We start from the raw sequence: 13,963 nt of genomic DNA, 5'->3' as shown, positions 1-13,963 counted from the left end.
TATATATATATATCTCAATCAGCACATTTCTTGGGTTGTTTGCAAACTGGCAAATGTATTTTGAATAAGTGAGTATTGCTACAAAACAAAATATATCTGCTTGGATGGGCATTTTTATTATGGGACCCTTGCATATGCATTTTATTTGTCAGACTTTACAGTTGTTTTGCATGTAATAGGGAATTACAGTTTACTGCAGCACATATACAGTATGCATAAGTGCTTATTTTTGTCAGGATCAAGTATTCCCAGAAAAGGAATTTTAATTGATGAAATACCAAAAATACCTTACATTCAGTTTCTGAAATAAATGTAATCTTACTACGTCTGCATAAAAGAAATTTCCACAACCCAAACGTTAATATTCTTTGACTTACTTAAAGAGTTATCGTACCAAACTTGCCAACTAGCATGCATTTATGATATATGGCACAGACACACACCTCATTATAAACATCCACTGATTCCAGGATAAAGCCACAGTACAAATGCTAAAATCAAGTTGCATTTTTTTATATGGATCCTCCTCTTAACCTTAAGCAAACTAAAGGCTGATGAAACACCATATGCTAATGTGCATGTCACACTTTAGTGTGATAGTGTGGCAAGGGAAGACAGATTGAAAATAGAGGCTTTTAACAGGTTAAGGTAATTATTTTCCAACAACAAACCAATGTAATCTGTAATGATATATTTTTCTATAACTTAAAATAATATTGTCAGTGTTGTCTTTAGATAACATGTTCCACAGCTTTCTGAAACCTGATCCTTTTCTGTTTGTCACAACAACAGTGTGTCTCATAATAGATCTTTTCACAGCAGGCGTTTTGACTTAGCAACAAAAGCACAGTTGTTATTGTTAGTGACATTAACAAAATATAAAATAAAACCGAGCCATCTTTTTAATTTATTTTATTTTTCTCCAAGTGTCACAGTGAAGCCATTACAGTGTGACAGTGAGCCAACATGCACGACAAAGGACCCTGAAACTGAGCGAGCTAATCATAAATGTGCTTTTCCTAGTGTGACACTTCATAACGTCTACTGTGAAAAAGACCTTTTCATTGTAGGTAAATGTGATCCATAGAAAACAAAAATGTGCACAATAATTATTATTATTATTGTTAAAGGACATGTGTGTTTAACTGCGCCTATCATTGTTAGGCTTGGTCCCTTTAAGTAAAAGTAACAGGTATTTGACATAGTTACAGAAGATATTTTTCTTGGCAGAATTTTTCACAAGCTCCTACAGCTAAACAAAGTAAATGTAATTACTTCATTTTTAAATAAACTCCCAAACTTGGTATTGTTACTGTAAAGATTGTTAATAAATGTTACAAATGCAGATCATAATTTTAGGGACATCACTGGAAATGGATTGGATTTAGCTGTTAGTCAGACTGGGATTAGACAAGTACTGATTAGATGCATGGAAGGGAACTGCAGACAGCTTGTTCTGAGGGTGAAAATGGGTCAGTGCCGTGTTCTTGTGTTGTGGTCGGAGATGGGACGGTAAACCCAGGAAGTGGAGTCTGAAAGTTGCCCATTCACCAAAGGTCATATCTAGCAGGTTTTTAAGATCATCTGCATCCCCAAAGACCAGCGCCGCACCGTTGAGGTTTTGGCTTTTCACAGTATCAATGTACTTACGGGGGTATTCCATCCTCTCCAACTAGGAAAAATTAGATATTTTAACATTGTAAACACTGAGACATCATATGCTGTAAATAACTTCCTAATCCTCCCTGAAATAACTGAATTGATCTAAACATCCTTTTTTTTTTGCACATAAATAACACATTTTTTGTATAATAAATTTAATTTATATAGCCCTTTTTACAAACTCACAGCCGAAAAAACGTTCATTTCAATACTGCTTCGTAACAAAGGTATATTTAAATAAAGTAAATGGAAGATAATAGGTAAAGATTTAAATTAAAAAAATGAAACCCTATTTTTGATCTATTATACTAATACTATTTATGTTCAGTAAAGCAAGCAAGCAAGCATTTTTCATCAAAACGCATTCAATGCATTCATATCTTCAATACACAATATATACCCTTCTATACAGTAATTTACATTGTCAGTGGCGGCGTCTGCAATTACCAGGCTTGATTAAAATGGACTACATATGCTCAAGGGTCTGAAAGAAATGATGCGGCATGTAATTCAGTGTTACAATTTTTAATTGTATTACTTTATAACTTATTGGTAACAGCCTCACTGTTTAATGATCACTCACCAAACTCTGCAGCTGTTTTAAGGTAATGTTAACTTACCGAACATTTTCTACATCTGTTGCTTCACATAAAAAAATAAAAAACATTGAACTGGTGACACAGAGGGTAAGCAGTTACAGGAAATGCAATGTTTTTGTCACAAAGGTTAGCACTGATAGTGATCTTTTGTTGAATGTCACCAGAAAGAGCAGCCAGTGTGCCGTAGCCATCTGGCTGCACACCTCCAAATCCTCACGCCTTGGGGAAAATCAGATTGGGGTTGCTCATTTCTTGATAGAAAAAGAAAAGTTGTTGCCTACCATATTCATCAAAATACCATGAATTTGATTGGCTGCATTTTAAACAGATACAGCAGTTGTTAAAAACCAGCTGTTGTATTTCTGATAAAGGAGCTGCTCAAGAAGGGTTACACTGCACTGCACTAGTCTGATATCACCACAGGTGTTACAAAACCAACCAGGACTGCAATTTTTAAGTGCCCATATTACAAAAAAATCCCTTTTTCTAGGATTTGGGAGTGCTTCCACACACATACAAAGTTGTAAACAGAACTACCCGTGCTGTTTTGAGTGAGATACGGGTTTCTGAATGTCCTCTGCCATCAGTCTCAGGGTCAGCTGTTCAAAATCTCAATGGCTTTCTACACTAACCGAGATGAAGCGGTTAACCGTAATTCATGCCAGCGCTAGCATGCTAGCGCATTCTCAATAGCAAAACACTACTACAACACCGTGATCTACAAAAGAACTACTTCCATGTCCCTGTTCTGCAGGTATTCCGCAAGTGTGCCCTCGTTTAGAAGAAGTCTCCCAGCTAATCCTGCCTTGTCCTGACCAAAGTTGGAAAAACAGTAACTAGCTGATGTTATCAATACCTAGCTACTGCGCATGTGCGACTCCCAACAAAGATAGTATAGAAGAGAAATGTCTCACTCTGTAGCTACATCAGAGACCTAAACACACTGGGTGAAAACAGGATCTGCAGCAATGTATAGTACAAGAGAAATATGGTGTTTTTTGAAAATGAAACCATGTAAACCTATTCCGGTACAACCTCAAAATGAAATTAGGAAAACAGGAAAATGAGCATAATATGGGCGCTTTAAAGATTATAACTTCAAAGAAGTGTCTTACCTCTTCACATACATCCTCTTTCTTCATTTTGATGATAGTTGTGATTGGCAGAGGAGCTAGGTTCCTCATCCAACCAGAATCCTTGAGCCTAGATGTCCCTCTGATGTGAGCCAGCTCCTTCCTGATTGAATGATCAAGGTTCACCGTCACCTCTTCAAATGTCTTCAAGTCCTTCACAGTGAATTGGAAATCTACCGTGAGGAATTTTTCAAACATCTCAGGATCTCCATCCTGCTCGAGGAGGTCTTCAATCTGTGCGCTCATCACATACAGCTCTGCCCTGGACTCGTTGAACACTGTCCACAAGGTCTTAGAATCATCAGTGTTTGCCGAATTGTTGCGATCAATATCTGCCCTCTGCTGAGCGTCTTCCACACACTGGAGGATCCAGCTGAGGCGGCAAGGCCACTGATTGGCCAAGACCACCCATGCGCCGATGTATTCTGGTTGTGGAAACTCTTTCTTTAAAGTCTTCATGATTATCACAGTCACCCGAATGGAGTTGATCGCCCTCCTCATAGACATGGCATCCTCAAACATGTACTTGTTTAGATTCCTTTCATTACTGCTCAAGATGCTCTGGACCAACATTTCTACTTCCTCCTCTTTTTCTTCCAGGTCTGTTGCAGTTTTATCTATCAGTGGATATGAGTCTTTTGTTTCAAATGCAATCTCCAGTGAAAACAAGTCTGAGGAAGATGTCTTTTCGAGACCCCCAGTTCTACGTCTATTTTTGCTCATGCTTATGTCCTCAGGGTTTTTGGAATTACTATTGAGGCTGTGAAATAAACTGCGTTTTGAATCGTCGCACAGCGGTGGAACCGTGAAGGCCAGAGTCACGATGCGGTTCAACAGTGCATAAGCTCTGTCCTCTTTGCTAAAGCAGCCATCTGCAAAGTTCACTTTCTCCACAAGAACATCTGGGTTGACAGCCAGAATAGAAATATATGGACATTCCTCATCTGAAAGCAGAATGTTGATGGCATCCAGAACTGTGACAATTTTTTGGGGAGAGCAACGGTCCAGATTGGTGATCTGCAGTACCACCCGGATCCTCCTCCTCTCAAACACCTCCATAAACTGGATGAATCGAGACAGAAACCACATTTCCTTCCTCACTTCGTTCATGAAGCCCAGATGGCTGCTGACCCGCTCGTTGTCCATCCCCTTCTTTATGTTCTTATCCTGGTTGAAGATAAGGTTCTTAACAATCAGAAACACAAACCTCAATGCGCTTGCTGTGGGGACTCCAAAGGCAGCGATAACCAGGCCATCCAGCACATCCACATGGCTGATTGTTGCATTCACCGCCCCGCCTGGTTTCACCTCAGGCTTGGGAAGGCCAACAGTCAACACCAATATCAGGATGATGATTGGTACCACAATAATGGACAGGACAAGAAACCACAGAGGGCAGCAGCAAACCTTTTTGGATCTCCAATGGTTAGGACCATTCTCCACTGTCTGAATTAATAAACAAACAAAAACAAAAACACAGCAAATGGGAAGCCGTTCAGAACAGTTAGGCAAGGTGAGATGCCAATGTTGCCTAGAGATTGCATTGTTGGTTGTTCCTCCATTTTGTTTAAGACTGAAATATCAATAAAAACCTTAAGATAAATTGCCATGACATGCATTCAAACTAGTGATGGCCAAATGAAGCTTTGTAAACCATTGTCTTTTAGCCCACTAGATGGCGCTCTTGGTTTAAAAGATAGAATTCTTACATTCTCAACCAATTGTTGAACAGAGAGCGCCATCTAGTTGGCTCAGAAAATAAAGACAACGGTTCAAAAAGCTTCATTTGGCCATCACTAGCCCAGACTGTGATTTCTAATAACTTTGGTGATCCCATGACTTTTCTTCTAGCGCCATCGTCAGGTCAAAATTTCACTTTTTACAACAGCCTATATATCTTTAGGGGTGAACATAACAAATGACATTTACTCTTGTAACTGTAAAAAAAAGTAAAAACAAAGGTCACATAAATAAGTCCGGATAAACCATGTGAGAATGGAGGATTACCATTGTTGAAGGTCGGCACATATGTTAAAAAAAACATGAATTTATGAATTTCTGATTTAACGCCATTAATCCCACCACCCCGCTAAGACGCCAAGTGACCCAAATCAAACACACCCACAATATGGCGTGACCAGGTGCTTGCTAGGTGTAGCCAACGCTAAATGATGAAATGCACATGGTGGATCCTCCAGCTGGACTTCACTGTAACTTCACTGTATCTAAGTTAAAACAGCAGAGAGGCCTCAAAAACTGTTTTAACAATAATGTCTGTCACAGCGACCACATTAGCTTAGCTAAAATGTTTGAAAACAGACAGTCCAAAAGAGGCAGAGTGGACTGGTTTGGGACCGAGAGGCTGAGTGGACTGGTTTGGGACCGAGAAGCTGAGTGGACAGGTTTGGGACCGAGAGGCTGAGTGGACTGGTTTGGGACCGAGAGGCTGAGTGGACTGGTTTGGGACCGAGAGGCTGAGTGGACTGGTTTGGGACCGAGAGGCTGAGTGGACTGGTTTGGGACCGAGAGGCTGAGCAGATGTGGAGGACTCGCGTTCAGACCATAGACCCTTTATTTTAACTGTCTATGGTTCAGACAGGTGAGTAACACTCTTCCTACAGAGGTTTCAACGCAGCGTTGTGTGTCTGTGTGTTGTGAGAAAACTGTGCAGCTAGATCTCCTTTTGCTTTTACTAGTGTGATGTCCTCCCGGGTCAAAAATGGACAAAGATCTGAAAATTTGTTAAATTTTCAGACTTTTTTTTGTTTAGTTTTCACTTCCAGCACCTTACTACCACTAATTGTACAGTATAGGCTAATTTTTGGAATTCATGGTCAATAACCCTCATTTATATAGAATTATACCTAATATTTGATCAAAGATTCTGAATTATTTGACTAAGATCAGAGGAACGTGCAGATGACTTTCGTCAGGAAGGAAAGTGATCAATTGTATTTGCAAAGAGCGTTGTAAGGAATCCAATCCATTTTTTGTGTGGTAATTTGGTTAAAAAGAAACCCTTATTTCAGATATTAACATTTTTTAAAGCGGGCAAATTTGACCCGAGGACAACAGGAGGAGGACAGACACGTGTGTATGTGGCGGCAGCTGCTGTGGAGATAATTTATTGTTTATGCATGTCATGTTTGCCTGGGCGTTGTTTTGTTCTGCTGTTGGTTCTGTGTCTGTAAGGCTCTTTAATTTTTTGCTTTTTAATGTTTCTTGTTCCACCCGCTGAGGTGTAGTTTTTTTTTTGTCTAAGTTTTGTCCTCTGTTCCGGTTGTACAGTTGGTTAATAATCAGTTCTGTGTGCACACTGCACAGGCCTGTTAAAATGTATTGCAGTAACCTTTACTCGGCCCATTTTAGCTGAACTACTTTTTACCTATCTAAGTGGGCCTACATTGGTACACAAATCTTACTTAAACTTGAGAAAAATTCATGGATATTGTTCAGGATGTCCCCGTAGACAAAGTTGAACAGTTGTTCCTTTGACTTGGTTCCATCTAGCTGCAAGACATCAACATCTGTTGACTCCAAAAACCTCAAAAGTCTTTTTAAAGTTTCTATGCTTTTACTTGAGTAAAATATTGTGCAGATATTCTAATATAGCTTCTCTGCTAAGGTTTTGAGGTATTAGTCAATGGGACTTAAGATCTCATTTAGCACTCATGGCAATAACTGGGACCTTATGGTCATAAATTTCAATAGGTATAATTATCTTCCAAATGTAAAAACAGGGTCTAGATACAGTACTTTGATTCATGTCCATGTGCTAAACTAAGATGGTGAGGAGGCCTGCACAATTCAGGGAATAATATGAATCAAGATTTTTTTTAGTTTCGGATTGATATCACGATTCTCTGCCATGGTTTTCCATGACCATGACAAATCAAAACAAATTGGCAGTACCAAACATAGATTTTTTTGGCACCAATAGCACACTGCGCATCACCACACACCTGTAAACATAGAGGCTCCAATGAAGAGAAGGATCCCAAGTCCCAAGGCACTTGGGAATGTTTCTAAAATCTTTTTCATACATGTTTAAATGAGAATGTAAGTCATTAAAAAACTAAGATATTTAAAAATGAAATTGCTATTGGGTGAATCGAGATTGCGATTTACTAACGATTAATCATGCAGGCCTTATGGTGTGCATGATGATAATTTCTTTATAATTTATAATATAATATTATAATATCATTGTAAGCATGTTAGTTTGCATTTAATTGAAAGCACAGCTGCACCCAAGTACAGACAAAGAGTCTCTAGCATGGCTGTAGATTTTGCTTATTAACTTAGAAAAGTAAAAAAACGTTAGTTTCAGTTTAGTTTAAGCTAAAATACAAACCAACCATAACTGTCAGCTAAACAATCTATTACAGTATGATAAAGAACAACACGAGGGAATATGGATCCTGCATTAATAAGAGAGTAACAATAAATACTATTAATAAAAAATCAACAATAGTAATATTTATTAACACAGACTGGTAAAGGACAGTGAAAATGGAGCCTTTCTGTGCAGGAGGAGAGAAGAGCGTGCCACATACTGTATCATTACCTGCAAACAACTCACCTTTTTTTGGCTTATACATGATGACATGCAGCTTTCACAGAAAATCCCTTTGACCTGCGAAGAATGCGAAACAGCAGGGAAGTTGACGCAGGGAGTCGAGGTGTGTGTGTGTGTGTGTGTGTCTGGGTTTGCTTACTATAGTACTTTCAGTCCCCAGTGAGGGGAGCTCGAGCAACTTACACTTCAATGCTACACCCAGTTCAACTTGAGGATTTGGTGTGTGGCTGTTTGTTAATGTAATAAACACTTCTACAGCTAAATGGAATGCTGCAGATGTGGAATGAATGTCCTTCAGATTGCTTACATGTCAAAAATAGAATTTCACAACCCCCGGTTTATTATTATTTTTCTTACAGAGATTTGATTGACAGGCATTTAAGTGAATTGTTTTAAGATGATATCCTGGCTTTCTTTGTGAGAATGCATTGACTATGCACTCTCCCAGAGTGCCGGCTGTTCTTTTTTATGTGCGCGACATGTCAACAGTTATGCTGTGTCAATGATTACCTTAAATTACCTAGTCTCTTTCGGTACTAGCAACATACTTTTTTTGTGTTCTTGCCAGCACATGATTAATGGACTCATAGACAGACCGACGTATAAGAAAACTTAGTTCCAGACAGACTTTTAACACTTAAGAAAGTTTGTTTAACTTTGATGGTACAACCTTTTGAACCAGTTTGAACAAAATAATGCTAAATAGCATAAAGCTGTAATTATGCTGTTAGAACTCATAAGATAATGACGGATTTAGAACTGTGTAACTGATAAAACTTACCTGGTTAAGTTCCAAAAGCCAGTCCTGATCTTTACTGTAACTTATCTTTGAATCACAACTTTTAACGTATCCAAAAAACAGAGAGGACCATGCAGCTAGGGTGAGGTGAACCTTCTACCCTCAAGACGTCAGTGCCATAAAAGGTAGCAACACTGATAAAAGAGGGATAAAAAGGCACCTGATAACTCCATGCTATGTCTGTAGGATAGACATTTTCCAGGAAGTGAGGTCACATACAAATTAAATTATGTCTTGAGTGATGGAGCTGTAAATTTCTTCCATTCTTCATTTCCAATCTATTACACCATAATACTCCTGCTGCTCTCAATTGTCTCTCTATTCATAGAATCTGAATGAAGTTGGTAGATCCTTAAAGAATTAAGAGCTAGAAAAATCCCCATTCTTGCAATAGATGTTGGCATTCACTGTCCAACTTTTTCGGTCCATGGAAAAATGGAACAGATGAGTGATTGTTAATACTGGAGCCTTGGGTCTGCGTGATCTGTTTCATGAACTGAATTTTGGGTTTTTCTAGTTTGGCTGGATTGTTCTTCCTGGCCTGAACTGACATGCATAGCAGTTTAAGATGCCAAAGCTTTTTTTGCCCAGAGCAGGATTTGTTATGACATAACGGATTAGTCAAGCTTTGACAAACAAGCTAGAAGCCTAATTTCCCTTGGCATATTACACTTGCATATACATGTAATTTTTTCATGTGATTCATGGTTGAAATTGAAAAATGTAGTTTGTCTTTTAAGCCATCTTGATAGGATAAGACCAAAAGTACATACTGGTGTAAACTTACAGTATGTGTATAATATATATAATAATAATGTATACTTTATTAATACCACAAGGGGAAATTACAATGTTTTCATTCTGTTATTACACTCAGGCCTGAACTACACACACGCTCAGTACCTTTACATGCACTAATGGAGAGATGTCAGAGTGAAAGGCGCCCCGAGCAGTTGGGGGTTTGGTGCCTTGCTCAAGAGCACCTTGGCAGTGCCCAGGAGGTGAACTGGCACCTCTCCAGCTACCGGTCCAACACCATACTTTGCTACTGCCAAACCCAACTATACTAACAGAGCTCCGTTTGCACAGTGACGCACAGGAACATAATGAAGTGTTATATTATAAGTAAGAAGGTGTGGTCTTGTCCAACAAGTGTTTCACTACTGCAGCAGTATGTTTGGGGTCATACAGTAAGTGAACTTGAGCTGGGTATGTGCATGACACAATGAATAACATAATTACTGTAACTAACTATACTGTATGCAAACATACACACCACAATCACTTTGATGTCACTACTGCAGTGCATACAACCTCATGGACAAGCATCAGAGAGAAAAATACTATATTTTTAGGCTATATTGTTGAAATGAAGTTTAATTAGGGTATGTCTGATTAAGATTTAAATACCTGAGGCCTTAGGGTGACTAACTACTAACTTCTTTAATTAACTTGATTGTCCTAGAGTGAGGGAGCGTGTGTGCATATGTGTACGTGAGAGAAAGAGGTTCTCAGTTATTGCTTGGCCAGAAGTCTTTTGCAAACCAATAGGGAATTAATTGGATTGTATCTCCCCTTCTATGAACCCTCACCACACCTTGCCCTTTCACCACATAAACCTTGCAGTAAAGTTAATGAATTCACCTTCATGATTAATCCAAGATAGGTATCTGTCAGATAAATTGTATTTCAGAATTGGGCAGACTTGGACTGTTTTTTTGCTCAGGGCAACGGGAAATTAAACTAATATTGTAAAATGTTAAGTTCAGGGGATGGCAATTGTTTTCTGTCAGGAGCTGGTTGAAAATGTGCACACTTAGGATCATTTTAATCACCTGTGATGCACTAGTAAGTCAAAAACTGTGAGATATGTATTTCTTTTTTTTTAAATTGTGTTTTAATCTAAAACGCCAACAGAGGGCGCTAAAGCATTGTGCATAAAATCAGGACAATGCCATTTCATCAACCGTCCTTAATCACACTTCTCTGCTCTATTTGGTATGTGGGAGCAGACCAAACAGTGAAGGAGGCATTTACTGAAAATAGGGAGCGGTCAAGAGCTTAAGATGTGCTAGAACTTCTCTTGGAAGGGCCGATGATCATTTAATGCAAATCAGTAACTGCAAAGCACACGCACACACTCTGTAATATCTATTTGCTTTTATTCATGAGCCATTGTTCCTAAGGGCAGACAAGCCTCAGTATACACGCACCCTGGCACCCGCTTGCCTGGCCTAATTGGCCTCAAGACCTTTTTTGGTGTGATCTATTGATCAGTCTCACTGCAGATGCTGCTAAGTCACAGGGAGAGGACAGAGAAATAGCCAAATATACTGAAAGTAAGCACCGCCAAATCTGGGCATGATGTCTTAAGTTTTGCTGTTCCCTCAGCAGAGCTGTGCAGTAAGCAAAGATGGTGACCCTGAGGAGCAGGGCTCCAGATCCTTGCCACAAGCTGATTCACACCCGCCGCTTGTCCTTTATTGTTACCAAGGGGATGATGGCACCAACAAATGGAGGTTTCTGAATGCTGTGACCCCCATAGAGCTGGTGTGTAGAGATGGTGTCTGCTTTAACAATCCCACCAGAGACAGCGAGATGAAAACTCCTCCACGTTTGCAAGATCCACTTTTTGTTTGATTCCTCTGCGGCAAATATTAGAAGAAGAAAAAAAAAAGCCAGCTGAGATTGCCACCGAAGAGCCCTTCTGGGGCAGGGGTGAGTGAAATGGTATGCATGCTGATCTTGTATCTATCAGCACAAACATCCTATACATGATTATTTTTGCCTGCACCTTCAACCTCCTTTCCATTCACATTTAGATCCAGATTACATAATCTCATTCTCATCTATTTCCATTTTGACTTGTCATCCTCTCCCATCTGAAGCAGTACTCAGCCATTTCAGTGTAAACAGTGTCTTTGCTTATCTGCGCCTTAATCCTCATCTCTTATTCTGTACAACTTTCACTCAAATCCCAGAAAAACTCATAGAAACATGCGTACGTTTATGAGGCCTGCCACACAATATGTCCTTCGCCACCTCAAGACAGGCAATACATTCTTCTTTATGGAGCGCACAAATTTCCAATTCTCTTCTGCGTATGAGAGCTACATTCCCATATGGTATTACATTTATGATGCATGACAAGGCTTACAATTCTCCATCTCCTCTGCAGCGCACTGAGTAACCAGAGCTGTCCAAAAGTCATGGCTGTGACAACGGGCATCATTATACGTTTTTCTTTCTGTGCGGCTGCCTCTCTGTATTCATCTCCACGCTTCTATGAAATCTGTCTTTATCCTGCCGTGTGAGAGTATACAGTAGCTACCAGGCGCACAATGACTCTTTTCTGGATGGTGATGTTGGAACAACTGCCCACAGTTGGACCTTTTCACCAAAGTGCAAACTTGCATGCATGTGTGCACACATTCACAACAACCCGCTGATCCTGTTTTATTGTCAATATCAGTCGGTTGACGGCTGTTCACAGGGGCTGGATTGTCAAGCTAAAGATGATGGCAGCTCTCGCAGAGATCGAATAGCTGAGGTTGAGACCCCTTGCAGGGTGTTATTAGGCTGTTATAAAATCTGATCGCTATCAGACCTTCATTGAAGCATGGGGGGGTGGAACTGTATAGCCAGATAAACTATACTGTACATATCTCCTATAGCTTCCTCCTCTTATCTTCCCTTCTACTTCCCTCTCTCACACAAAAACACACATTTTTCTTTGGTATTGGGCCAGCTGTGCCTGCTTTACAGTCAACACAATCTGCAGTCTCACTCCCCACGTGCATGAAGGAATTGCTTTATCAGTGAAGAATGGGCACTAATCTTGTTTGTTTTTATATTTCATGAACATACACCTCAAGGCACACAGCATGCACTGCATCGTGACATTACATGCTGTTAGGTGGTTGCTTCAAAGCTCCTTACAAGATACCTGAGTGCACACTGATCATTCTAGCATATCAGTGAGAGAACCTCTATAAAAACATTCAGCCATTAGTAAGTGAACCTTTGCACATGTAGTGTACATTATGCAGCAGGAGAGCATGACCATGTGCACGAGTCTTTGGTTTGAGTGATACACATATTTGTGTATTCAACAAGTCAACATGATGCAAAAAACCTCACTTACAAATTGAATTTTTTTGTGTATCCTGACTGAAACATCTCAACTATTGGATTCACTGCTATGCCATTCTGTAGACATTCATTGTGCCCAGAGGATGAATCCTAAAGACTTTGTTGATCCACAGACTTTTCATCTAGCACCTCCATGAGGTTGACATTTGTGGTTTTGAGTGAAACATCTCAACTAGTGAACCAATTGCCTTGACATTTGGTACAAAAGATCATGTCCCCTTCAGGATAAACTGTACTAACTTTGATCTCTTTAATGATCCCCTAACTTTTCCTATAGCACAATCATCCGATTAAAATGTTATTTTGGTCCTTTTGGTTTAAGACCAAATACTAACAACACTAATGACATTCTCATCAGCCTCAGTTGTATTATGTCCTGTGGTGGAATGTAATGAAGTACAAATACTTTGCCACTAAATACTTAAGTACATTTTTCACGTATCTGTACTTAAGTAGAAATAACAGTGCATACTTAGGACTTTCACTTCATTACATTTTGCAGCAATTATCTATACTTTCTACTCCCGTAACATTTCTTTAATGTTCCGTTATATTTTCTGATCCGTTTTTTCCCCTGCCGAAACGTCTCCCTGACGTCATGGACGGCACAAGCTGGCCGTGGGTGAGCAGCTCTGGGATGGCAGTGACGGCGATTCCCTTAGCTCTCCACGGCGTGGTGGAACTGCCGAACCCGCTGGCGGTCCCCTAACTGCTGCTGCTACGGCCGGAGATGAGAACTCAGCTGCTCTCAGGCTTTACGAATGGTTTACACAGCCTAGTTGTCACTTCCTGAATGTTTGTCTCAAAAAGCGACTCTGTAAAGGGAGGGTGGTTCATTACATGGAGGACACAGAGTTTAGTTTATGTGTGTGTGTGTGTGTGTGTGTGTGTGTGTGTGTGTGTATATATATATATATATATACACACACACACACACACACACACACATATATATATATATACACACACACACACACATACACTCACCGGCCACTTTATTAGGTACCCCATGCTAGTAACGGGTTGGACCCCCTTTTGC

General features: G+C 39.8%; 1 protein-coding gene across 1 annotated transcript; it reads right to left on the bottom strand.

Annotated features, from left to right (window-relative positions):
- Positions 1 to 95: 95 nt before the first annotated feature.
- On the bottom strand, positions 96 to 5,230 carry nkpd1 (NTPase, KAP family P-loop domain containing 1). Its single transcript, XM_034878645.1, has 2 exons — positions 3,377 to 5,230; positions 96 to 1,672 (listed from the first exon to the last, which is right to left on the bottom strand). The coding sequence occupies exons 1-2, from the start codon at positions 4,538 to 4,540 to the stop codon at positions 1,385 to 1,387; spliced, it is 1,452 nt and encodes a 483-aa protein (XP_034734536.1). The 5' UTR covers positions 4,541 to 5,230; the 3' UTR covers positions 96 to 1,384.
- Positions 5,231 to 13,963: the final 8,733 nt, after the last annotated feature.

This window comes from Etheostoma cragini, chromosome 1 (assembly GCF_013103735.1).
Source record: "Etheostoma cragini isolate CJK2018 chromosome 1, CSU_Ecrag_1.0, whole genome shotgun sequence".
In the NCBI taxonomy this organism is placed as follows: domain Eukaryota; kingdom Metazoa; phylum Chordata; class Actinopteri; order Perciformes; family Percidae; genus Etheostoma; species Etheostoma cragini.
The sequence above is the reverse complement of the archived record's forward strand: the minus strand, read 5'-3'. Positions and strand labels throughout refer to the sequence as shown.

Coding starts and splice junctions, on each gene's coding strand:
- nkpd1 (XM_034878645.1), bottom strand. CDS start 4,540: ATGGACAACGAGCGGGTCAGCAGCCATCTGGGCTTCATGAACGAAGTG. Junction 1,673..3,376: donor AAGAGGATGTATGTGAAGAG/GTAAGACACTTC, acceptor AATTTTTCCTAG/TTGGAGAGGATGGAATACCC.